This window comes from Trachurus trachurus (assembly GCF_905171665.1).
Source record: "Trachurus trachurus genome assembly, chromosome: 3".
NCBI lineage: Eukaryota > Metazoa > Chordata > Actinopteri > Carangiformes > Carangidae > Trachurus > Trachurus trachurus.
This window is the reverse complement of record NC_139893.1, coordinates 27225590-27252884: the sequence shown is the minus strand read 5'-3', so window position 1 is coordinate 27252884 and position 27295 is coordinate 27225590. Positions and strand designations below refer to the sequence as shown.

General features: G+C 44.2%; 1 protein-coding gene across 1 annotated transcript; it reads left to right on the top strand.

Moving 5' to 3' along the window:
• Positions 1-1182: 1182 nt before the first annotated feature.
• On the top strand, positions 1183-27295 carry LOC311008155 (uncharacterized protein; the record flags this gene model as incomplete). Its single annotated transcript, XM_084001589.1, has 37 exons — positions 1183-1290; positions 1442-1481; positions 1568-1619; positions 8020-8122; positions 8224-8240; positions 9460-9565; positions 10829-10919; positions 11749-11773; positions 11819-11851; positions 12215-12272; positions 12356-12383; positions 13943-14022; positions 14802-14851; positions 15095-15232; positions 15422-15463; positions 15910-16014; positions 17083-17097; positions 17346-17490; positions 18683-18716; positions 18938-19168; positions 19483-19624; positions 19802-19843; positions 19931-20079; positions 20754-20975; positions 22063-22271; positions 22359-22409; positions 22500-22586; positions 22683-22747; positions 22907-23029; positions 23129-23270; positions 23724-23883; positions 24145-24242; positions 24335-24418; positions 24627-24745; positions 25334-25480; positions 26504-26690; positions 27086-27295. The coding sequence occupies 37 exons, from the start codon at positions 1183-1185 to the stop codon at positions 27293-27295; spliced, it is 3738 nt and encodes a 1245-aa protein (XP_083857715.1).

Below are 27295 nucleotides of genomic sequence, written 5' to 3'. Positions count from 1 at the left end.
GGATTTGCAGTTGAATTGTGGTTTGATGATATGAGGCTGAACTGATGAAAGTTTGTCAGTGTCGATGTCGAGATAATAATCTCACCCGTTGTTTTTGGGATCTGCAGACACAGACTGCTGCCATACCGCTGCAGTATCCATCACACTGTGGTGTTTTTAGATCTGAGCATTATTTGAAAAACCATATCAGATCTGTGACCCCTCACGGTTTTTGTGATCTTCTTTAATGGCGGTGTGTGTTGTTGTACAGACTGTACATTCTAGTGAGTTCAACCCAGTTACTGGGACTCTCCCAAAGGATGGCAAAGTGCTAGTCTGGCAGCCAGTGCTGGCTTATAGTCATGTCCACAGTCAGCCAGACCAAACTGAACCACTTCATTAAAGTTACAGCTGCCAAAGAACTGCCCAGCTAAGTGGTTAACTAATGACTATCCATCTACTAAAGCTAACAGACTTATCTATCTATCTATCTATCTATCTATCTATCTATCTATCTATCTATCTATCTATCTATCTATCTATCTATCTATCTATCTATCTATCTATCTATCTATCTATCTATCTATCTATCTATCTATCTATCTATCTATCTATCTATCTATCTATCTATCTATCTATCTATCTATCTATCTATCTATCTAATCATTAACTACCTATCTAGTTATCTAATTGGCTGGTTGGTTGGCTAATTGGCTAGCAGACCGACTGAAAAGTGCAAGTTTTGAACTGGACACAGTGTGTGTGTGTGTGTGTGTGTGTGTGTGTGTGTGTGTGTGTGTGTGTGTGTGTGTGTGTGTGTGTGTGTGTGTGTGTGTGTGTGTGTGTGTGTGTGTGTGGCTGCTCTCTGCTGCCAGACCTCCTGTGAAGGATTAGGGTCATGATCCGTCAGCTGTAATTGAGACCGACACTCAGCCAGAGCTGATCTAAACTCCATTAACAGCGTACAGAGAGAAGAGGGTCAAAGTAAACTCTCTCACACACACACAGAGTAGCACTGATGTTTTTCAATCAAAAAATAAGTACATTTATTTTCACTTTACTGTCAGCTAAACACACAGGATCCATTCTATAATGAACAAACAAACAAACAAAAAATATACAAAGGAATGAAAGAAAGGCAGAAAGAACAAACAAGGAATCAAACAAGCAGTAACAGGTGGCCTCTGTCTGTCTGGCCGCAGGATGTTGAGCTGGGTGGTGAAAGTCGTTCCCCAGCCTCCTGAGCCTCCAACCAAAAAAGATGAAGAGCAGAAGGAGGAGAAACCAGCCCCAGCCCCGCCCCCTGTTCAGGTAAGACAAGCCTTCTCTTTTTATTGTTATTATTTATTGACTACCGTAAGTTCTGTGGATCTGGTCTAAATGATCATCAACACGTGTCAGCTGACTAAAAACAGACAAGATTGGTTTACCTGTTTTGTTAATATATTTGTGTTTTCAACAGGAGAAGAAAGTGACATTTCAGGAAGAGAGCAAGAATGAAGGTGAGGTCAAAGGTCAAAGTGAACTATCTGTGCTTCACTTTGGTACTGCTCTCCACACTGATCATCCTTCACTGTTTGATTGACAGCTCCTAAGGCCGACAAACCCAAGCAGGAAGCAGCCGAGGCTGAGGGCAACGGGTGAGTGAGCAAATCTGTCTGTATCTTAAAGCAGATATCAGCTTCACGGCCGTTTCGGCTAATGCTGCGTTCAAGGCAGGCTTTTGAAACCGTAAGTTACAGCTTCAAGTCACAACTACGACTTGGTAGCGTTCCAGGTAACCCGTAGCTCGTGTTTTTACCATCCTGTTGTCTGTGAAAGTTCCCTATAACGGCCACTCGTAACTTCCGACCCGTGAACTCGTACCAGATCGAACTGGTATGACTTCACAGGAAGGAAAAACACAAAGTACGAGTTTCTTTGAACGCACCATGAGTTAGCAGCCCCCGCCCTTGTCAGGCATCAATTGGTCCTCGTGCTACGTCACCACATTCACGCGCATCCCTTGGCTGCACACACATAGTCCAGTCATTTTATGAGAAAAGGTTAAACAAATTGCAACAGAAGCAAACTCAACTGATTTTGTATCCTCAACATGTCCTGAGTGAGGGAAAAAAAGCCCCGAAGAATCCCATTAGGGGAAAGTTTTGAAAAACACCCAAACATATCCCATTTATACGCATATAAAACATTTTTTTCACATGAATAGGGTAAAATTTTTAACCTTTAGATATCTCCATGAAAATTACTGAGTTGATTACTTACATTAAGACAAACAAAAAATGTATTACAAGTTTTTTGAAATTCTTTGTTAACATGAGCAAATTTGCACACATTTGCATAAATCTGCATAAATTGCACCGTTTTGACGGCGCATGTATATATGAAGTTGCTGTGGTGGTAACGGCATGGAAATTGGAGTGAGTTGACTCCATCGGTCAACCAACAAGTTGACCACTTTAAATTTCAAGATGACTGTAAAATCCCCTGATTCGCACAAACTGAAATACGCTGCTATGGCCGGGTTTTGGTTGATTTTTCAAGACAGCCACATCCTTAGTAGAGCAGGTATGACATGAGCCAACAGTGCATAATCCAATTACGTATGGCTAATTTGCATACATACAGCACCTGATCTAAACATTGGGTAGAGCAGGTGAAAATGTCTTGTTCAATCTTGTTAACATATTACAGTTAAAAAACTTAAGGAATGGAACCAATTTAGGCCCATGAGCATTAATAGAGACGGAGCATGTCATACCTGCTCTACTAAGGATGTGGCTGTCTTGAAAAATTGCAGTCATCTTGAGATTTAAAGTGGTCAACTTGTCGGTTGACCGATGGAGTCAACTCACTCCAATTTCCATGCCGGTACCACCACAGCAACTTCATATATACATGTGCCGTCAAAACGGTGCAATTTATGCAAATTTTTGCAGATTTATGCAAATTTGCTCATGTTAACAAAGAATTTCAAAAAACATGTAATACATTTTTTGTTTGTCTTAATGTGAGTAATCAACTCAGTAATTTTCATGGAGATATCTAAAGGTTAAAAATTTTACCCTATATACGTGAAAAAAATGTTTTATATGCGTATAAATGGGATATGTTTGGGTGTTTTTCGAAACTTTCCCCTAATGGGATTCTTCGGGGCTTTTTTTCTCTCACTCAGGACATGTTGAGGATACAAAATCAGTTGAGTTTGCTTCTGTTGCAATTTGTTTAACGTTGACCCCTTTTTTGGCCTAAAATTACTGGACTAACAGCCCTTCATGCCGTTCTCTCTCCTCATTGGATAACACTTGTATCCCACAAGGAAAATTTTCTCCTCGGGTTACAGCAGAGCAGAGTGACGGAGAGACTCGTGTTTAGGCTGAAATACTTCATGTAAGTGATTGCTGACGGAAAATAGGACTATTTAGGACTTATATTAACAAAAACATTCCACTGATATCTGCTTTAAGTAAATAAAATGTACATTTACTCCATATATAGAAATTCAATATATATACATGTTACATTTGCATAATGGCTTCTTAATAGGACGAGTTGTTATAGATCCCAAAGTAAATTAATCAGCACAGCAATTGACCCTTCGCCAACCCCTCCCACAAACGGCTATTGTCCAATCCTACGTTAGCAACCGTAACTATAGGCCTGGCAAGCTTTCGGCAGTGAGTCATTACGTTTGCTTTTGTGGACACATTTTGAGACTAGGACGAAAAACATTTGTTTGTAGAGAAGGATGTTGTTGTTGTTGCTGCTGCTGCTGCTGCTGCTGCTGCTGCTGCTGCTGCTGCTGCTGCTACTACGGCGGCGGCAGCGGCAGCAGCAGCAATATAGAGTTGTTCAGATACGAGCTGACTTTTTTTTCGACTTGAGCAAGTGTAAATATGGGGATAACCATATGTTCACCTCCGAAATGACAGCTGTACTTTTACGGCTTTTACCTGGGCTTTTAGGCGAGGGATCCTCCAGGCAGGGACTGCTTTCACTGACTGATACAGCGGTGGGAGAAAAAAACAGCAGCGAAAGCTGTATGTGGTTCACAATCGCCCAAAAACTTGCAGTTTGACAACCAGTGAGATGACCTAAGTCTTCGTGGGTTGATAGACGGTAAAATTACCAGCCCTTAATGCTGCTCTGTACATTGTCCAGTCGTGTCGTTGAACAGATGTTTAATCCTCCTGCGCGAGTCACGTCACTGAAAACTATGAATGATCTTTGTGACTTCTTCTCTCTATTATCTCAGAACAGTTTATCCAGAATTTTGCTGATTGAAATCGATACCAAATATTGCCAGGAGCATGGCTGGGAGTGAAAGCTTGCCCGGCGTAGCAACAGTAACCAAGGGGGCGAGGCTTACGCGAAGGGTCAATTGAGGTCCTCTTGGGTGGGGTGGAAATAGGCACTGATCGTGCGGTGCCACCAGCTGGACACATCATCAGTTGTGTACCCCAACTTCATCAAGTGTTTCAGCCACTTAACACAATACACCCTCTGCTGGGGTTGGCCCACCACAGGCTGATCAGACCTGGGTGTGTGTCGCGCGGTGGCACTGCACGGTCACTTGGCAGCCCATGTTGTGTCCCTGCGTTTCAGCCACAGCCAGTGACTGCTTCGCTCCGCTGCAGTGGCAAGTTCTTTGATTACCTTCCGTTGGGCCTGCCCGCTGATCCCTACCTCCTTCAGGAGCCTTGTGGTGGACCTTGCTACAAAACCTTCGCAGCCGACCTCCACTGGCCACACCTTCACGTTCCAGCCCCGCCCCTCTGCTTCAGCTGCTAAGTTGTCATACCACAGCCTCTTCCGTTCAAATGCCTCATCGATGGCATCCTCCCACGGGACAGTCAGCTCAACGATGAAAACATGCCGGCAGGATTTGAACCAGAGGGCCAGGTCTGGTCGCAGGTTGGTTGCTGCAATTTCGGGTGGGAAAGTGAGCCTCTGGCTGAGGTCCACCCGCATTTCCCAATCCCGGGCTGTGCTCAATGGACCAGATTCTGGGGGAGATGACTTGGTCCGCCGTTTCTCCCCTTCCCGGACAAACGTTTTCTGTGGGAAGGTAGACTGGGCGTTTAGAGGCATGGCATTGGTGGATACCCTCTTGTTCTCAAGTTCGGCAGCCAAACACTTTAGAACTTGGTTGTGGTGCCAGGTGTGTCTCCCTTGAGTCAGGCTGGTTTTGCAACCCACCAAGATGTGTTTGAGGGTTGCTGAGGCTGCACATTGGAGACAGGCTGGGTCCTCTCCATACTAGAGATGAAGGTTGGTTGGAGAAGGCAGGACATCATATGTGGCTCTTATGATGAAACTCAGCCTGTTAGACTTCATGCTCCACAACTCGTTCCAGGTGATTTACCTCCTCTCCACACCCTCCCACTTCATCCACCGGCCTTGCTGAGCTTGGGAGACTGCTTTGGCACACCTAGCTGCTTCCTCCTGGTGGCGCACTTCCTCCACTACCATGTGCCACCGTTTGGTTGGAGTAGCCTTTTGCCATGTGGGTGTTGTTGCTTCCAAACCAAGGCCCCCTCTGCCATGTTGGACGTGCCCCACTATATCCCGGTGCCTGAGGGCGGTCTTTGCAACTGCGACTGCTGCAGATGGCTTCCATTTCCTCCCCGTTGCTAGGGTTGGAGCAGCACCTCTGACGAATGGATCTCGGGATTCTGTGAGGGTCATCTCCAGCCTTGTTTTGGCACATTTGTACTCCTCCACCAGGCTTGAGATTGATAGGGAGAGGGCTCCGTTGTCATTCAGGCCAATGCTACTAAGGCATCTTGACCCTTACTTCACTCATCTTGGCCCCTACTTCACTCCATGTAGGGGGCCTTGTTTCCATCTGGTGCTCAGGTGGATGGATTGGTGGTATGTCATCCGGAATGCTGATTGGCACATGCCTCTGTACAGTAGGTCTTCCTCAGGTGCTCCTCTAGTTCCCTTATGGGTGCTTTGAGGGTCCCAGTTTTCTCCTTGACAAAGAGGTCTTTAGGGAATTTGTAGGGTACTCTGTAGAAGGCAGTCCTCATTCGTTCCTTCTTCTTATTTTGCTTTCTCAAGCATTCTGCACGTCGCAGTGTTGCCAGACGCTGCTTGATGTCACCCTGCAGTGCCTCAAGTCCTTTTCTTTCCCCTTCTGCTGCCTTCTTCCACTGTTTCCTCAGGCACCTTCTTTCCTTCACCAGTCTCTCAATCTCCTGCTGCCTCCTGGACTTCAGATGGGCTGATGACTCCTTCTATGTCCTCTGGTTCTGCCTTTTCACCCCAAACCTCTCTGCTCCATAGCTGTAGATCACATCTCCGAACCTGTCCAGCTTTCTTCCCACGCACCCCTTCAGACCGTCTAAGAGATGGACATGGTCTGTGTCCGTGGATTCCCACTCCTGTTTCTGGCAGGATTTAGGCTACAATATCTGAGGCTTATGTCCATCCATCTTCCTCTCTACTGCAGTCTGTGGCTGAGTGGGCTCTGGATCCAAGTTCGTTGGTGGATCGGTGCTTGGTTGGGCTTTGTCTGGGGTTCTGATACCCTGTGAACTGTGGTGAGTATCCTGCCACTGGGCTCATTCCATTCGTTGTCGTTTCCATTGCAAGGTCCGTAGCCGTGTGGTCCACCGATGAGTCTTCTTCCACCCCTGCTCTCGCAGACACAAGGGGTATTTTTCCTTTGGAACTTTTCGTAGCAAATAGTTGGGTGGATCCAAGTCACTGTATGGTGAAAGGCTCCTGCCAGCATGGGTAGCCAGCCCATGCCAGCCCCGATGGGGTCTATTTCCGTCCTGTCAGCAGTCTCTTCAGGCTGTCACCAGGTCTTTCCCAGGTTATCATCTGCCCTTTCGCAGCGGTCACTGGTTTTGACACCAGACATCAGACTTCTTAATAGGACTAGTTGTGATAGATCCCAAAGTAAATTAATCAGCACAGCAATTGAGGCCTTGCTGAGCTTGGGAGACTGCTTTGGCACACCTAGCTGCTTCCTCCTGGTGGCGCACTTCCTCCACTACCATGTGCCGCCGTTCAGTTGGAGTAGCCTTTTGCCATGTGGCCCCCTCTGCCATGTTGGACGTGCCCCACTATATCCCGGTGCCTGAGGGCGGTCTTTGCAACTGCGACTGCTGCAGATGGCTTCCATTTTCTACCCGTTGCTAGGGTTGGAGCAGCACCTCTGGCGAATGGATCTCGGGATTCTGTGAGGGTCATCTCCAGCCTTGTTTTGGCACATTTGTACTCCTCCACCAGGCTTGAGATTAATAGGGAGAGGGCTTTGTTGCCATACAGGCCAATGCTACTAAGGCATCTTGGCAGTCCAAGCCACCTCCTCACCTGTGCATTCACCAGTCTTTCTAGTCGATTGGCATGGGATAGGGTGACCTCATAAATGGACTACACTCTGTAAATACTTTTTCAGTAACTCTAACCCTGACTCAAATATACAATAAGTCTCAACAACTGACTCTGATGCTGGTGGCACAGCTGTGTCATGATGAACCAACACTGGTTTAACTTTTTTGACTGAATGAATGAATGGTCAAGTCATTAACAAATCTAGACTGGTAGGATACAATGATAGAGGTATGGAAAGTGGTCTAATACCTCTATTTTAATATGTTGTGTTAAATTTGTCTTAAACACAGAAAAAAACATCTGTAATTGTCTATGTAGTTTGGACAATATGAAATTTAACCAACACACTCTGTATGGCTCTGAGTTTACTCCCAGAAACTGATTTACAGTAGTGGTATCACCCAAATGTAAACAGTTGAAGACGTTCAAAACAGACAGCATTTTTTTCTTCAGACAAAATAAGCACGAGAAGACGTTACTCTCTGTCAAGTCAAATTTGAACTATAATTGACTGTTTCATGTGGTGGTGATTTTTTCGGCCCCTTTTAAATGAACATGGCGTTGATAACTGTGGCAAACTCTTTTGTTAAGATTGGATTGCCAAAAGGTTTTGATTCCAGTGGTAAAAGTTGTTTTTAGTTGTTTTTTCATCTGATACAGATGATGAATCTCTCGTCTATGTTTCCTCAGCCCGACATCCGGCTCTCAGCCCAGCGTCTTGACCTGGATCAGCGGAGCTCTGTCTCAACCTCTTCTCTCACCTAAACTGAGCCGGGCCAACTCCACCACTCAGGTGAGCTCCAGGCTCTGACCTCAGGGTCGAACACAGAGACTGGTCCATAGGTCAGAGGACATTAGGTTAATGTGTTTCCTTTTCTCACCACATGTTCACAGGAAGAGACCTCAACCAGGTAATTATTGTGTGTGTGTACTTGTATAGCTATACATGTGAGGACCAGTTTGAGTTTTAAACCATCAGAGTGAGGACATTTTGGGAAAGTGGGGACATTTTGGCCGGTCCTCACTTTCTCAGACCCCTTCTAAGGGCTATTTGAGGGTTAAGAAATAATTAGGTTTAAGTTAGGTTAAGATTAATGGTTAAGGTTAGGCATTTGTTTTCAATGGTTAAGGTTAGGGTAAGGGGCTAGGGAAAACCTTACGTCAATGAGTGTCCTCAAAGATAGCCATACAAACGTGTGTGTGCGTGTGTGTGTACTGTAAATAGTTCAGTTTGTATGAGCTTCATGTGACTGATGTTCCCTCTTCTCTCTGCCAACAGTAAACCTGAAGATGAGTGAGTAATATGTCACAGGATGTCACAGATGCCAAATAATGAGCTGCTTCATGATCCAATCAATAGACAGACTGCCAAATAATGAGCTGCTTTATAAGTACACAAATAGACAGCCTGCCAAATAATGAGCTGCTTTATAAGTACACAAATAGACAGCCTGCCAAATAGTGAGCTGCTTAATAGATCCACGAACAGGCAGACTGCCAAATACTGAGCTGCAGTGTAACCCAATTATAGGCAGACTGCCAAATAGTGATCAGCCCTATAAACTCATTGAGGTCCATGTCAAATAAGGAGCTGCTGTTCAACCCCTTCCAACAGACAGACTGCTAAATAGTGAGCTGCTTTTGAGCCTATCAATGGAACAACTGCCAAATATTGCGCCGCTTTATGAGTCTATCATCAGGCAGACTGCCAAATAGTGATCTGTCCTATGAACCCGAAGCCAATGTCAGTTAGCTGCTTGACAAACATATGAGCACACTGCCAAATAATGAGCTGCTCCCCGGATTGAAAAACATTTTTCTGTGTAAATTCAAGTTAATTTTGTTGTAGCTGTTGTCGGGTACGGTCTGTTTCCATAGTAACTTAATGGAAACTAAGGAAAACAGATGTTTTTGCCGTCAGAGGATTCTGACATCACAAAAGGATGCAGTTTCTCCTAAGTTTGATAACCCATCACATCAGGAACAAGTGGTGAACTATAAAGCGAAGTGAACGTCACAGTTCTTCAGCTTAGAGAACTTCTTGTATCAAACCCACGTCCCCCCCGGACTGTTCCTGAGGCACCCCGCCGGTGTCCATAACTTGACTGTACTTCCTGTTGTCTCCCACAGGAAAGGCATGATAGCGTGGATCGCTCAAGGCCTGGAGAAAGTTGTTCCTCAGCCTCAGCTGGAGCTGAAGAGTAAAGAGTCAACTCCTGCTGAGCCGCCCACCGAGGTATGAGGTTTTCCCAGGACGTTCCACTTAAACTCAGTTCATACAGTTGGCCCAAATGGCCTGGATCTGGTTTCATCTCATATGTAACGCAGATCAGATCTAATTGTTAAACAACAGTTTGAACAGCACAAATCACATGGAGCCAGACACATATCTGATACTTTAAACTGACTTCAGGCTGAACAGTCTTGTGACCTGTTTCAGAGTTCATTGAGAGTTTTATGTCGCTCTGGATCAGCATCCGTCATAACTGTGACACAGGCAGGAGTCGTGGACACAAACAAAAATGGCCGACGGTCATGATGGAGGTGTAGAGACAGAGAGGGTTTAGACCTGATCAGTGTTCGTCCAAGAGAAGCTTGAGGGATCACATTGTTACCAGGCTGTTTGAACACATCTCTAATGAGATGACTGAAGGAGGCTCAGAAGAACATTGCTTCAGCCTCAAAGCCAAATCGCCTACTAAACAGTCGCGGTCAGATCACCAGCTCATTTCACAGTGAAAGTCAATGAGAGTCTTGACAGATGCCATTGAAAGTAGCTCTGGATGTTCTGAAATTTTTGGTGAAATCTGTTAATGAAAATGAAAAATTTAAACTGAAAACACTCACATCTGTGGGATCTGTTGGAATTTTTTACTCCCTAATATTGGTATCAGTCAGATAGATACAAACCACCACATGCCTTCATCTTGATGCAGGAACTCTGTGTACTGCTCTTAAAATGACATTTAGTTACCTCCTGTGTTTGCTGCTTCTCAGGTGCAGCCGCCACCACCACCACCTCCACCAGGTGAGAACAGGCCTGAATGATCCAGTGAAAAAATATCCGGTTCAGGTCTTGACTTCATGTTGGTCAATGGTTCTTCTTGTCTTTCAGCTCCGGAGCCTCAGGTGGTTCCTGTGGTCCAGGCAGCACCAGAACCAGATCGAGTCCAGGAAAAGCACCAAGAGGAGAAGACTGACAATGACAAGCCTTTTCCACCCAGGTGTGTGTGTGTGTGTGTGTGTGTGTGTGTGTGTGTGTGTGTGTGTGTGTGTGTGTGTGTGTGTGTGTGTGTGTGTGTGTGTGTGTGTGTGTGTGTGTGTGTGTGTGTGTGTGTGTGTGTGTGTTCACATAGTAACACAAAACACATTTTACATGGATATAATATTTCATTTTCTGTTGATTTCTGTGAAGGAAAAAAAACTGAGAATCTGAAGGAGTGACATCATTGCTTTGTGTGTGTGTGTGTCCATCAGGATGATGGATTGGATCAAACATGGGATAGAGAAGGTTGTTCCTCAGCCGGAGATACAGCCCCGCTCAAAGACAGACAGCTCTGAGAAGAGAGAAGCTACACGTCCTTCTTCAGGTACCTGCAGACAACCAGCGTGACACACCTGCTGTGCCATCAGATATGATAGCGAATAATATGTTTTATTAATCTGTGTGTTTCCGGCTCCTTCAAACAGCTCCAGCTCCTCTTGCTACTACAGCAGCAGCTCCACCTCCACCTCCACCACCAGCCGCCAACACTGACACGTGAGACACAGAGATCACACTGTAACTGCTGCTTAAATCACACACAAACTGAAAAACAGCTTCTACTTAAGAGCTATCATGGCAGTCAACTTCCTGTGACCTCCTGCAAGAGTGTGCGGGCAACCCTCTCTTTTTCTACGTTACTTTTTATTGCCCTGCACCTCAATAGCCTACAGCATGATGTGCGTATAAAAACCTCCTTTTTCCAGTCAACTTCATCAAGCCTGAAATTACTTATGTAATAACCAGAAAACTGTTTTATATTATTACTGATGTGCAATAATCTGAGTGTTGTTACTGCGTATGCACCTCCCTGAGCAAAACTACCTATGATCACAACTGCATTTGCATTTGTATTCGTATTAAAAGGAAGAGACAGGAAGTGAGTTTACTGTAAGAGACGTCCACGTGCAGATGAAGGGTCAAGATTTTTTTTTCATTTACAACAGATGTGTCTTGCACTTCTAATGTTGTTTTGCGATAACACAATAAGTTTTACCAGATATGTGTCTCAGATTTAAAGTGGTTTGAAAAACCAGGTTGTTCTTAAATCTTGTGCCTCCTTTCGTGAGCTCTCAGTGAAGATGGATAAAACCTTACTTTTCTAAAAAAAATTCTGTTGATTTTCAGGTTTTGTAGTTTTTGTTGTTTTTTCTCAGCCTCAGAGTTCATCTCTGATCTCAGGTGTGAATCCTCAGGTGTCTGTTGTTGACTCTTTTCTCCTCTCAGGTCGACTAAAGAAGTAGAGCAGCAGCAGAGCAAGTGAGTGGAGGCGTTTCCACAGCATCACAGTTAAACTGTGACAACACTGGATTTGTTTGTTGTTTATCACTGATTCGAAAACTGACAAACATGCAGTGTGAAGTCTGACCTGCTGATTCATGCTATGCTTACTACAAACAGTACATTCACTCGTACTGTGCTTAAGTACTGAGAAGTACTTGTTGTGATACTCCTGCGGTATTTTTGAATGCACTATTTATACACCATTGTTTTCTGTTGACTCTAACATAAAGGAGAAATGTTTTAGGAAGTTTTTCACACAGGGAGCAATGCTCCAAATATAATTCCTCTTTCGGCCTTTGAAAGATTTCCTGCTGTAATGCCTTTATTGTGTGTTGACAGTGTTGTGGGCTGGATCGTCACTGAGTTCAGTCGTATGTTACCTCAGCCATTACCGAAGGTGAGTGCGACTCTCACACACCTGAACCCACATTGACCAGCAGAACGTCTCTAAATCTTTAATGTTTGTTGTCATGGTTGCAGGACGGAGGAAGTGACCAGGTGCAGAGCAGTAAGTACAACCTCCGCACACACCAACGCACACTAACACACACACAGTTACAGTTGTTAAATGATAAGTCACATTTAACTTTAGTGTGATGCAGAGATTTTTAGGTGAACTTTACTGCAATCTGCAGAGACAAATGCACTCATTAATTGATTGATTGGTTGATTGATTGATTCATTATTAGTTGTGTGTTGATTGGCAGGAGCTGGTGTCAGTGATGAGGCGGACTCTAACCGGGCTGCTCTTCTCCTTCTGTTTCAGGGGGTAAAGGAGGCGAGAGCCCCTTAAAATAAAAGGAGAAGGAAGCACGGGACAGAGTCACTCACACTGACACTGACAGCTGAGACACCGGTTAACTGACGCACCACAGACACAGAGCAGTTTGTACTGAGTGCTGACAAGCTGCTCCATGAAGCTGCAAGATGTTCAGTTTTTACCCAGCTTTCTTTTACAAAACATAAAAAATCTACAAAAACCGTGAAGGGCAATTTAATTTTTTGAAGGATAATTTTCTTTTTAAAGTTTGGGGAGAAAACCTTAGAAAAACTTTCTTAGAAAAGCCTGATTTTTTATTTTTATTTTTTTAAACAAGGGTCCTAAAACCTTTCCTTGCCACTTGTGGGATCTGTAAAAAGTAAAGTTGTTGTTTTGCATGTTTTGCTCTGAAAGACGACTTTGGAAGTTTGTGATTTCTAAAGACTCTACTGTTTCCACCTGGTCTGTCCTGGTTAATAATTAATGCTACAGTGTATTAGATGCAGGACAGACTGCGCCAAAACCTAATAAACTGGATATTCATTTTAGGCTCTTGCAAAAAATCTTGATCATATGTGGAGATTTTTATGTCTTGCAATAATGTGTTTGAATCATGCCCAAGCCACATTTCATCATACATGGGGTCATAGTTTTAAATATTTGGGCAACTTAAACTCCATATATAGGCTATTTTGTGCAGCCAGTGATATACTGGTCCTACTTCAGCTTTTGCCATTGGTGCTACTGGAAACTCGTGAGCTGTTAGATCTGCAGTCAGGACCATCTGTAGTTCAGGGCAACTGTTTGCTTCTTCTTAAGGCTTCTGCTGATCATGTACAGGCAGCTAACTCAGTGCAACAACCCAGTGCAGCTAAGTCAGTGCAGCTAAGTCAGTGCAGACATTGCAGCTCATTGCAGCATTTTGCTCTGTATTCGTGAAAATAAAGACATCAATTAATATTTCTTGTTGAGTGTTTTGTTGTGCTGTCTTGTAAAACTGAAAGCTTGGTGAAGAGAAAACAACCAATCAGTCAGTCAATCAATCAATCAATCAATCAATCAATCAATCAATCAATCAATCAATCAATCATGGGTCTATCAACACTTTTAAATGAGATTTCATCTAATTCTTGAGATTCAACAAAGGTGGATGCATGAATACTTTAATTTAAAAATACATAACCAGATTCACTTCTCCATTGTCTGTGGCACAAATTCAGATATTTAATACAAGCAGTTTGTAAGACATGCAAAGATGGATATACAGATAATCCTCAGCCATGCTCTTCCTGCCATGTGGCCCTCAGTCAGCATCACACAGAAGACAAATGATCTGGTCCTGGAGGACATTGAACAGGATGGGGACAAGCAGGGAGGGAAGAAAGAGGTGAGACATCCCAGCATTTTGCTCAGAGTATAATGTCTACATGGCTTTGCAAACAACTAAAGTGGTGATGTACTATACTTGAGTGGAATTTTTAAGTTAAGTACTTCTACTGTGACACTGTAACAACAGAAAGTACTTTTCTTTGATACTGTAAGTATGGGCGCACTTGTACAACAGGAAGTAAGGATGGTTGATCTTGACATGCAAGCTAAAATGCTAATTTACTGTCTACACTCAGGTAGTGCTACAGACACCATGAACTAGAGAAAGAATCACAGTGGTATTATAATGGAATTTGAGATGATATTAGCCAGAAGCTCATTAGTGAATGTGGTAGTGGTACTGCAAAGACTACAAAGTTAGTACCAGGGTAGGGACCATCCATACTTAGCATGTCAAGATAAAATAGCACCAAAAGGCATACCACGCTGTTAGTACCATGACTACAGTGGTTATTTGGACCCTTTTAAAGGTATCATGATCGGGCCAAAGTCAGTGCTGTGGTGCGTGACTTTTTCTCACCAGCATCATAATGTTGAACAGTCACTGACGGCTGGTCTAACATCTTTAACCAACAATATGTTTTCACTGAAATTGAGGCAAGTTTCACTTTGTATGGTACAAAAGAGACAAGCTAGCAACAGGGTAGGTTTTATTGGCTATTCTAAGTACTATAGCACAAAGGATACTATGGTGACAATAGCATCAATACTATGATATTTTAAAAAGTTATTAATATCGTACTCAACAGAGATTTTTTTCCATATGATTGCTTGCAGGCAGAAGATGAAGAGATCCAGAAGGATCAATCGGCTCCAAAGATGGAAAGGTTAGCGACAGCTGTCTAGTTTACTCTTTTTCCCCCTTGCTCCACCTTCTGTTTGTTCTTTTTGCCCCACTGATGATTAAAACAGTAAACAGTTTTTCTGTCTGTTCAACACTTTGTTCCAAAGTCAACTATCTCAGCCTGTACAGGTCAACTGTAGGGTGTTAGGCTTGTTATGTCTTCATTTATGTGTGTGTTTAAAATTGCAACTTCACTTAAGGTCCTGAACTCCTCCTTATCACACAGGCTGCAGCAGGACCGTCTGGAGGCGGCCCGCGCCGCAGAGGAGATAGCCATGAAGGCAGCAGAGGAGGCAGTCCGCCAGCTCGAGGAGGAGCATTCAGCAAAGATCGTCATAGAGACACTGCCGGAGGCCAGCGAGCCGTAAGTCACAATATGCAATAAAGACTCTGCATCTCCAAACTCAGATTTTCGGGAATTAAAAATGAAGATGCACTGCATATAGTAGGCTACAACATGCTACAAGTGCCTCATAGAAAGGAAACACCTGAACCATCTGATCAAAGATGTCCTTCAATCACCTGTAGTAATGCTGCTGTTTGTTTGCCACAGGTTGCCAAACATCTTGGAGGAGGAGAACGAGGACGACCCAGAGTGAGTCCATCTTCAACACCACCCTGCTTCTACCTCCCAGATTTACACTTGTCAGCACATTACTTACAGTACATACCCTAAGTTGGGTTGTACTTTCTGTTGACACCCATCACTGTGCTACCTTCTTATCTGACTTCTGAGGGAATACTAGATACTAATGTCATACTGACAAAATGACAAATTGTTATACCAAATGGCTCAATGCTCTCTACTCTGTTGCTTTATGGTTTGCTGAAACACCCCATTCTGCTGTATTTTATTATGGACTTGCTGCATTAGAGCTCCCTCCACTGGCAAAGTTAGAGCAGAACCACCAAACCGTCTGACCTGCTGTCTGCTTGGTCTTGATGCCACCCGCTGCCTTTAGACACAAATTTCTCCCTGATGAGCTGAACTGTCTGACAGGGGCTCTCCATCTTGTTTGTCCCTTGCTGAACTCCGTTCAGGTTGCAGAACCTGCAGGAGGATAGTGACGACAGCACAAACAATACGGCTCCTGTGGATAATAAAGTAACGGTGGAAAATATTGAGGAAGAGAAAAGACCTGATGAGTAAGCTGAGCCATATTTAGCTTAAGGCTTACCCCCCCACCCCCCCTGTGAGATGGTGGGATGTCCCCATACCTCTAATGAGTTGCTGATTTCATCATGAATCCATTACTGCTTTTACATGATGCTCTTGCAGAGTTCTGTAAGAACCTCAAAGATCGCAACACATTATGGTATGGGCTGCATACTTCCTGTGCATACGTAAGCTTGCAATAACAGCTTGTACTATAGTACCTTCCTTTCTACTAAGCCTCTTAGAGCAAGTTCAAGTTCTGCCCAGTTCCTAGCTGGTGTTGGTTCTCATAAGAGAGACTAATCCTTAGATTCTGTCTGTCAACAATAACAAGACCTGGGATGATCTACTGCTTCAGCAGAGTACTAGTTTTTTAAGGGATCGGCCCTGTACCAACTCTGGGCTATTGTTCCATTCTGCCAGAGCAAAGATTAAATTGGCTGTTGCCTCATTTCTAGTGTTATACAACAGGTCTAGATAATACAAAGACTAAACTTCAGCTCTTCAAGTTGGTATGGTGTTGCACTCCAAGGTACCTGATCTCCATTTGAGGGTGACACAGAAGTTGGTTTTTACGTTCGTCCCATACCAATCCTGAAAAATGATTCCTGCCCCTTTCTGCCCTGTGTATATATATTCATATTAATGGGAAAACCAGCCAAATATCTCTCTTTTGACAACATTTCATGACTCTACCTCATCCAGGGCGTGAGCAAGAAGCTGAGTCTGAAGGTCAGGTTCCTCATTACCAGGCAATCTATCTTCCAACCAATCACCTATGGTTGTTAGCTCTGGGTAGTGACAGAACACTGACTAAAGTCCACTGCCTCCAGTGATACCAGGTGCCAGCACTGGCCACTGAAGGAGGTGCCTACATGTGGTCCTCTGGTATGAGGTCACTGCTGCTTAGCTTTCTTAGCTTCAGATCAGCTGGGAACTGGGACTTAGCTGGACTTTTGCTCTGAATAGTGTCTTTGTGCAGTTTGCCACAGTTTGTCCTTGTGGTTGCATTTAACTGTATTTTGTGTTGCTTCTTGTCAACGTCTTTTGTGAATCAGGGCAAACCTCAAAAGGTACGTTGGAATTACCTCACCAGATTGAATATTAAATTTGTTTACTTGGGCAAATTCTGCTCAGTGGCAAACACTTATTTCCAACATTTTTCAGTTAGTGAATACAGTATGGTTAAGACATACTCCCTGACTTACCAAACCAAACATCCCTCCAATAATGTCATCCACCTAAACGTCTGAATTCCAGAGAAGTGGAAGTAGAACCGTTCCTGCATGACATTTTCATAACCACTACACTTCCTTATCAGATCCCTACTGGACGCCCGTGAGGCTGAAGATGACGCTAAGCCCCCATCTTCAACAGATGTGGAACCAGCATCCGAGAAGAGGGACCTGGAGAGTCCAGTCACTCAACAACCACAGGTCTCAGAGGCCCCGACTGCCACAGAGCAGGTGAAATGTTTGGATGCATGGTGGTTGTATCATTCAACACCTGCATCCAACCACCATAAGAACAAGAGCTGGAGAACATTTAAAGGGACAATGAGGAGTTTGTATTTGGTTATAAAAAAGTCTCATATTAATGTGGATGAATCTACGTTACCCACACTTGTTAATGGCTCCATTTTCGATGTATATTATTTTGTCTCTATCGTTATTTTGTTAATATTATTAGTGGTGGAAATGTTGGGCACGCCGACCAGCGTTTCCTACTTTCGGTTTCGCGGACGCTGCCCGGCGGGTCATGATAACAACGCCGCCGAATCGCCGTTTATGGTCGGAACTACAACGGTATCTGATCGTCTTCAAACCTCTGACTTTCATTCTTGATGAATGAAAACATTCCTAGCAAGACGCCCGTCTTGCGCTGGTCCAAGACTTTCAACGTGCGCGCGGAGGCTCATGGGAAATGTAGTATGAAAACACTTCACTTTCCAAAACTCCTCGTTGTCCCTTTAAGTATTTTCTGTGCAGCAGAACAAGGGCTCGGTCAGTTCTTTTCCACTTCATGGTACCTCCTCAACTTTATTAACCTTCTGTGATTTTAAAGGTTTAAGTTTTGGATACCTTTTGACACCTGGTACTTTTATTGGTTTCACATCCATAAGTTTCCATGCAAGTTGAGGCAAAACCAAAAGGTGACATGAAAACAGTGTAGACTGCTGATTGGTCAGAGAGAAGCATCATGAGGATGTCGTCATTAGTAAACAGCCAAATGACTGTACATCCACCCTGTACCTTGTTAAAGTTCTGGTTGTTATTGGTAAAGCAACCTGCAGACAATGTTTCTCTGCATGTGTTGCACTGAAGATGACAGCTTTCTGTGTCATCGCTGCATAGCCAAGTTTAGGTAGCAGAAAAAGAAGCTGATAACTAAAGTGAGTCGTGTCGAGTGAGTCAAATTGAACTGAGTTAAGCTGAGTTGAGTCTAGAGATGCTGCTAGCTGGGCTGAGAGGTGGAGCTTCAGGGGCCCCAGGAGTTTAACTTCAACAACTATGTGAGGTGGTTTATCCAAAGTGTTTTGGTTTTTAAATGACATTGGAAAACTAAGAGGTTGTCCAGGAGTGTGGACTAGAGCTGAATCTGGTCTGTTTACATTCTGTGAAACAGATTTAAGTAGCTGATATATTTTCCCTCTTACAGGAAAATGAAGCTGCAGATGACGGTGGAAGTGGAGGTGAGAGCTGAACATGATTGTAGTTAGGTCAGATGTTTTGAGCATCACCAGAGAAATAAATATTGAGCGGGTTAAGAAAGTTTTGACCATAATTGAATTAGAGAAGAAATTCAACGTACCTGCTCGGCTGTGCCCCTGGATCGTCTCCATGGTAACCAGATTCTGATCAGTTCCACCAGGATCTTGTCGAGTTCACATCTTGACTCTGTTTCTCCATCCAGTTCCTGCCATTTGCCTTCCGATAACAAGCTTCCTGCTTCAAATCCCTCACGCTGCTGAGTGTCTGGAAAGCTGCAGGAAGCTGATGCATGACCATAACCTCAACCCCCCCACGCTATCCATGCCGACCCCGCCGCCGGAGCTCGCCCTGCTGGCCCAGGAACTGTCACAGCTTGCGGAACAGGGGCGCCAGTACTGCATGAGCATCGCCAGCCACCTCAGACGCCTTACCTGCAACTCCCAGCATCCTCAGCAGCCTTAAGCCCCGCCCTTCTCCTGCAGACCCTTAGAGAAACCTCATAGACATTTAACTGTTTAAATCCAAACCTTGAACATGCCAAACAAACCTGTCTTGCCTTGAGGTATCTCCAACCATCCCACTTCCTTCTCATTCTCACTCCCATAATGCTCTGCAGTGCTTCACCAGCAGCTAGCAGCTAACAACACGTCAGGTGATCTGAACTGTGGTGGATGTATACTCTGTGATGTACACTGCAGCATTTTTTTAGAAGATGTCCAGCAGCTTTTTTTCTTCTCTGGTCCTCAGGGAGCGATGGACAGGGCCTTGGTAGTCCCCCACTGCTGCAGGTGGAGGATGTGGATCAGGGAAAAGGTCTGAACATACCCCAGATCATCACAACCCAAATACCGGAGTTCGGGGCTCTGACTATCCCTGAAGTGGAGATCAGGTAACCGATTCAACCTGGGAGGGGGGAGTTGTAAATGCTGTAACATAGCTTCACTCAATCTCTTATTCTACTACTACTGCACCTTCCTGCCTCACGTTTTCATCTTCATGTTTACACACTTCTGTTTTCATGGGTCCATGTTGATGTCCTCCTGTCTTCCTGCCGTGTCCTTCTCAGTCATGCAACTGAGGACATGGACCTGCTGACCGCAGAAGAGGAGTGAGAGAAAATACACTGACACTCCATCTTCTAGCTCCCTCACCTCCATCCTCCTTGTTAATCCATCCTGTCGTTGTCATCCTGCAGTACACGTCCTCTGTCGGCGGCCAGTGTGGGCACCGTGTTGATCCAGGATCGGCTGTACGAGCTTGTCAAGCTGTTTAAAGGTCGAACGGAGCGGCAGAGGGACCGACTGTTGGATCCAGACGAGTCTGAGGGGGAGAGTCCAACAGCCTGTACGTGATGACGCTCATTTTATGGTTCTGTCTATCCAAATGTTTGTTTTCATATTTTCAATATTCAATACTGAAAATTGAATGCTCCCAGAAACCCAGGGAAGCTTTGTGCACAGATGAACAGCACTTTGAGCCAATGACATGAGCTAAAATCACAGTACTTTATAATTAGATCAAGTTCATCCATGTGTGTCACTGACTTAAAGCAATAACTGCTAAAATTGGGAGAGATTTGGAACAATTCTTCCAGTTTTCTGCCTTCTAATTAGAGCTGTTTCTAAGGTGAAATAATCCTTCATTATTATGGTTTTCAGCTTTTAGCTGTAAGGATCAGGAAAGAAAATACGCTTTAAAAAAATAAATATATATATACTGTATATATACATAGTGTATATACAAACCACTAAATATACTGTACAGAAGTCTTTATTGATTACATAAATATTTTTGCTGAGGTTGTGTATACTATGTGTAGCACTTGACGAAATTCTTAAAAATAATTAAACAGGAAAAACACAACTTGGGGAAAAAAAACTAAAAAGTATAATTGGAGGCCTCAGGGTTTGAAAGGCTCTTTATATTACAGTAGATGTAGTAGATACAATAGATTGGAACACATCTAATTAATGCTTTAAATACAGAATCATATGACACTTCTTGTCTTTTCTGCTCAGCCCCAGCAAAAGCTCCCCCTCCCCCTCCACCACCTCCCGCAGCAGAAGAGAAGAAAGAAGATGATGGAGCAGCAAAAGAAGAAGATGTGGAGGTGGAGTGGAGCTTTGAACTTCTAGGTCACCCAGTCAAACTCCCTCAACTCCCCAAACTGCCCAAGATGCCAGACTGGCTCCGAGCCATCTTGGAGTTTCGCTTCCCCTCCAGCATCGATCCGTTCACTGGTGAGAGACACAGAGCGAGGCTACAGATTATAGACAGACATATTTCTGACCAAAGAAAGAGAGAAAACACTAGCAACACAACACAACACAACACAATTTTAGACATTTTGTTCTTTAATTCACGTGGAAGTGTTTGAGTAAATGTATAATGTGATGAGTGCTCACAAGCAGCCTGGTCTATCCAATAATCAGCTTGATGCAGGTTTGTTTGGCAACAATGCTAACAAGGCAGAAAAAGCTACTGCCAAGGAGGAAACATCAAGCTCTGGCAGAGCAACACTAACCTGGCCTTCATATTTTCTGTCCAGCATTTTGTCTCCATGGTGTTGTCAGACAGGCGCAATGTGAAAAAAGACTCTATGTGAAATTAACTTACTTTTGCAAATTAAGTTACATAAATACAATTATTGTCCTTTTATTGGGCTTGTTACTTTATGTTATGTGTATGGTTTATTATGATAACTGATCACCTGAGTTGGTGGGTGTGGTGGAAATGTGGACGTTATGTTTCCCTCCTGGGGACAAAGGACCTGAACACAGCGGTGATCTGTGTCTGTGTGCAGGTGTGAAGACTGTCTCCACAGCAACGTGTTACAGAGCAAGTCGTTACAGCCTTGATTTGAAGGCCTGTCCAGGCTACAATAAATTGGCCTATCAGAAGTTTAAAAACGTATCTATTGTGTTTTATTGATCCACCAATTATGGGCGCAGAGACAAATGAACAGTTGGTCTGGTCCCACACTGAGACACAGGAAACTACACAACAGCCTGTGTGAACATCAACAGGACCAAACACCAAACTTAATTTCTCAAGTAACTAATTAATTTTATGAAGCAATAATTGGTAAATTCAATTACTTCTTGTAAGAAGTTATAGTAACTGTAACTCATAACTCATGATCAGTAATTTGCCGGTCACTCGCTTCAACTGTGCCAGAGCCTGATGTTGGCCTCGGAAAGTTTCTGACATATCAGAAGCTTGTCCAACCGTCCGACGGCCAATCAGGAGCAGATGACGAGCTGAAACTGTACAGTGTATGTCCACTGAAAGTTTCTCTGGTCTGACGAAGACTTTCTGCCTCCACAGACCTGATCTACGTGATCTGGCTCTTCTTCGTGGTGGCAGCCTGGAACTGGAACGTGTGGCTGATCCCAGTCCGCTGGGCGTTCCCCTACCAGACACCTGAAAACATCCACCTGTGGCTAATGGCCGACTACACCTGTGACCTGGTCTACATCACCGACATCCTGGTCTTTCAGCCCAGACTACAGTTTGTCCGTGGAGGAGACATTGTGGTCAGTGACATCACAAAGAGAAAATACTTCAGGGTTGACCTGTCTGTTTAAAAAGAGACATTTTAACATGGAGCTTTTGTGTTTCAGTGCGATAAGAAGGACATGAGGGAGAACTACATGACGACGGAGAGGTTCAAGGTGAGAACAAACTCTGTGTTTCCTCTGCAGTTTGTAGTTTCCACTGTTTTTCTCACAGACGTGATGATGATCAGAGTCTGTGATTGACAGATGGATCTGATCAGCCTGTTTCCAATGGAGATCTTCTACTACTTTACCGGAGTCAACTCTCTGCTCAGGTTCCCCCGTCTATTCAAGGTCAGAACACACCTCACACTCACATCACATCACACACACACACACACACACACACGCCTACCTCTCACACACACTGACTCCTCTCTCATCCCCCAGTACATGTGTTTCTCTGAGTTTAACGACCGCATGGAGGCCGTGATGAAGAAGGCCTACATCTACAGGTGAGGAGCTCAACACTCAGGTGTGAGTAGGAAGGAGCTTTAGATGGACACAGTGTATGTAGGTATAGCTGTCCCTAGGCTAACTAACCTAGGAGTGGGCCTAGATATCCATGCTATGTTTTTGTTGATATTGATGTTGTAATTGCTGTTGTGTGTCAGGGTGATCCGGACTTCCACCTACCTGCTGTACTCCCTGCACATCAATGCCTGTCTCTTCTACTGGGGCTCAGACTACGAGGGACTGGGATCCACTAAGTGGGTCTACAACGGAAAAGGCAACGCGTAAGAGACGCAACATTCACAGAGCAATGAAATCATAAAATCCTGTAGTCGGCGTGTTGCAGACTCTGTTGTTATAATTGATTCCTTTTTCTCCTGCAGCTACATTCGCTGTTATTACTTTGCCGTGAAGACGCTGATCACCATCGGAGGTCTGCCCGACCCCACCACCGTCTTTGAGATCTGCTTCCAGCTCATCAACTACTTCGTTGGCGTCTTTGCGTTTTCCATCATGATCGGTCAGGTCAGTCGAGTTTTAAATCAGCTCACACTGCAGGTTCCCTCTGTTAACACCGAACTTGGAAAGACTAGTTTCTCTTGCTGTGCACCTACAACCTGGAACAAAATCATTCGAAACTTACCTCACTTTTATCAATAGGACAATTTAAAACCATAACTACATCTTATTTTACCTCTAATTGCTCCTGCTTTTAACTACATGTATGTTTCAATTTATCCTCGTCACCTTTAACTTCCGGTATTCTATTATGCTTTTGTATGTTTCAAATGTTTTGTCTTCTGTCCTTATATGTTTTGTGTTTCATCTTGGCTATATTGTAAATGAGGTTTTACTCCTCAATATATCGCAGTGTTTAAATAAAGGTTATGAAATGAAATGAGAAACCTGAGTGTAACAAAAGGCAAAAAGGACAAATACAAATGAAAAGTTCACTGCACTGTAAATTTCCTGTCCCAGATGAGAGACGTGGTTGGAGCAGCGACAGCCGGGGAGAACTACTACCGAGCCTGTATGGACAGCACTGTCAAGTACATGAACTCCTACAATATCCCACAAGATGTCCAGAACCGCATCAAGACCTGGTACGACTACACCTGGAAGATCCAGGGCATGCTGGGTAAGAAGGAGTGGCTGAAGCTAACTAAGAAAAACACAATGTGTAGACGGTTCTGCTCATCCTCCTGTCAGGTGTGTTTGTGTTTTTATAAATCCTAACTTCTCCACGAGGACTGCAGTGCGTGTGTGTGTTATAAATACACTTTGCTTGATTGATTTTTCCAATAAATAGATAAAATCAGTTGATATTTAATCAGCAAACCAAATACAAATCATCGTTTCCCTGATCTACAGTCAGAGCTTTGTGATGTTTCCTCTGCAGATGAAACGGAGCTGCTGATACAACTTCCTGACAAGATGAGACTGGACATTGCTGTGGACGTTAACTACTCCATTGTCAGCAAAGTCGCCCTGTTCCAGGTCAAACACACTCACTCACTCACACACACACACGCATACACACATATACATACACCTGAGTGATATATGAAGGTGTGTTGTGCGTCTTTCAGGGCTGTGACAGACAAATGGTGTTTGATATGTTGACGAGACTCAAGTCTGTTGTCTACCTGCCTGGAGACTTTGTCTGCAAGAAGGTGAGGATATATCTGTGTGTGTGTGTGTGTGCGTGTGCGTGTGCGTGTGCGTGTGCGTGTGCGTGTGCGTGTGCGTGTGCGTGTGCGTGTGCGTGTGCGTGTGTGTGTGTGTGTGTGTGTGTGTGTGTGTGTGTGTGTGTGTGTGTGTGTGTGTGTGTGTGTGTGCAAGTGCATGCATGTGTGTTGACCTGCTGTCTCTCTCCGTCAGGGGGAGATTGGCAGGGAGATGTACATCATCAAACAGGGGGAGGTGCAGGTGGTGGGAGGTCCTGATCTGCAGACGGTGTTTGTCACCATCAGAGCCGGCTCTGTGTTCGGAGAGATCAGGTCAGAGCTGCTTCCTGCCGTCATCCTATTAGCCAATTAGAGGTCTGTATATGGGGCAGCATGGGGGGGAGGGGTGGGATCAATACATTGGTCTGTAGGTCACTGCTGCTGATCCTGAAAAAGACTGAATGATTCATGGTCCATTAACCTGGTCAAACAGATAGTGAAGTCTACAGGACATCTGTAAACATCTGTGCAGTAAACAGATGTTGCTGAGTCTGGTTCAGTGAACAGACTATACTGATATGAACAAAAGCTCTTTTTTTTATTCAGTTTGTACTTTTCTCAGTTCAAATCAAAGATTTATGTTCTGATGGACAGAGAGAAAGAAAGAAACAAAGAAATTAGGATAAAATGATGATGAAGGGAGGGAATCTGATGTTAAAAATCCACAGGTGTGTTTTGAGATGTGCTGCCAGGTTGTGTTAAATCTTCCTCCAGTAAACACTTGGACTTTTTATCTTTTTAATTGATCCGTGAAACAGCTGCAGCACATTGGGACATACATCCGCCGCACATTTACAACAAGTGGACTTGAATGCACAAGTCACATATGACTGACAGCTGTCCCCTGTCTCTGATTGTCAGTTTGCTGGCAGGAGGCGGAGGAAACCGCCGCACTGCCAACGTGAAGGCGCACGGATTTGCCAACTTGTTCATCCTGGATAAGAAAGACCTGGCTGAGATCCTGGTCCACTACCCAGAGTCCCAGAAGCTGCTCCGCAAAAAAGCAAAGTAAGACCATCAGCGCCAGAGTCTATACAGACCCTGAGCAATACTAACTGATCAATTTCAGCTCCTGTGTTATAGTAGGACACATGTCAGTCAGGCAAGCTACAAAAGATGTTATAACTCTTGTCTGGGACAGGTAACAGTTCACAACACTCATGCAGGATTCTAATATATTATTAACAAGAGACGGGAAATATGTTTTTAAATATGGACATTGGACATTTGTCTTTGTCTTATTACGTGAATATTGGTTCTTTAAAAATGAAAGTGTTCATTTTTGCAATTAATCTGTAGTGCATATAGTAACAACTGACAGTGAAATTTAATGCTTTTAATGGAAATCTGTTGTTGACAGTAAAAAAAAATTAAACAACAGAAATTGAATTCAAGAAGAAAAAGGTTGTGTGATCAATTAGTTATTTTTTTTGTATTGGATTAACAAAACAATCAATCAAAACATACAACACACCACACCATGCAGCGTTAAAACATACAACAACAGACAGTTGTGCAAAGTGGCAGGAAACAGCAGCAACAGGTGTGAACAGGTTACAGCCCACAAGCTTTGTAGAGATAAACTGGTTCCTGTCACTGTGATGAAACACTCCATCAGTTTGATTGACTCTAAAAAACAATCGCCACTAATAAAGCTGATGAAGTTATTGATAACACTCAGGCGTTATTACACTTCTTCCAACAATAATAAACTAAAGTATAACAGTCAGGTTTAAGTCCTCAGTGAGAATCCGTAATAGTTTCGTCATGCTGTCCTGCTTCTGTCACATCTCGTCGGGATTAGTCTCACCTCTAATCCCTCGGTCAGAGTCGACTCAGGTTCTCAGTCAGATCATGGTGAATCGGCAGAGCAGGTGGACGAGCTGAATCTGCTGTAGGTGTTGGTACGAGACCTGTCGGTTCGCGCTAACTGAAGGTCGGTTTCCTCTGTTGCTACTGGACTCAGTGGTTGTGCGTGCGTCTCTGTGTGTGTGTGTTTAACTCAGCAAATGTGTGTGTGTGCTCGTGCAGGAAGATGCTGACGAAGGACAAGAAGCCGGATGAGAAGGAGGCAGGTAGAGCTGCGGAGGTCATCCCTCCCCGACCGGACACGCCCGAGATGTTCAAGGCTGCGCTGAAGGTGACGGAGCAGGCGGGACTGGAGGGAACCTTCGCCAAACTGAAGAAGAGCTACAAAGCGCCTGAGGGCACGGGAGAGGTACACACACACACACACACACACACACACACACACACACACAATCAATCAATTTATCATCACTATCACCTGTCTGCTAGATTTATCCGTTGAAATTTGCAATTATTACAAAAATCTGATGTGAAGAGTACTGACACATGACCATACTTAACATTGCTACAGCAGCCAATCAGAGAATGAGATCTACAGAACATCTGTAAACATCTGTCTACACAGAATTGATGTCACTGAATCTGAAGGAGGGAATGAAAGAGGAAGGAAAGAAGGAAGGAGAGACAGAAGGAAGAAAGGATGGATGGATGGAAGTTGATAAGGTCTGTTCTGTTTCTTTCTAATTCATCCATCACGTCCCTCCTCCTCCTCCTCCTCTGTCTCCTCCTTTTTGTCCCTCCCAGGCTCCCTCCATCTCTCCAATTCCTCCTCCCTCTCCAATGCACCGTCGATCTCCGATTCCTCGCACCCTACTTCTGGACGACACCGACGCGGTGGCAGAGACAGCAGACAGCTCGGTTGTCATCAGAATGACACCACGACACCAAGGAGAGGAGCTGCTTAGTGTAGAGGTGGCGCGTGGGGAAAGAGAGAAGGAGGAGAAGAAGAAGTAG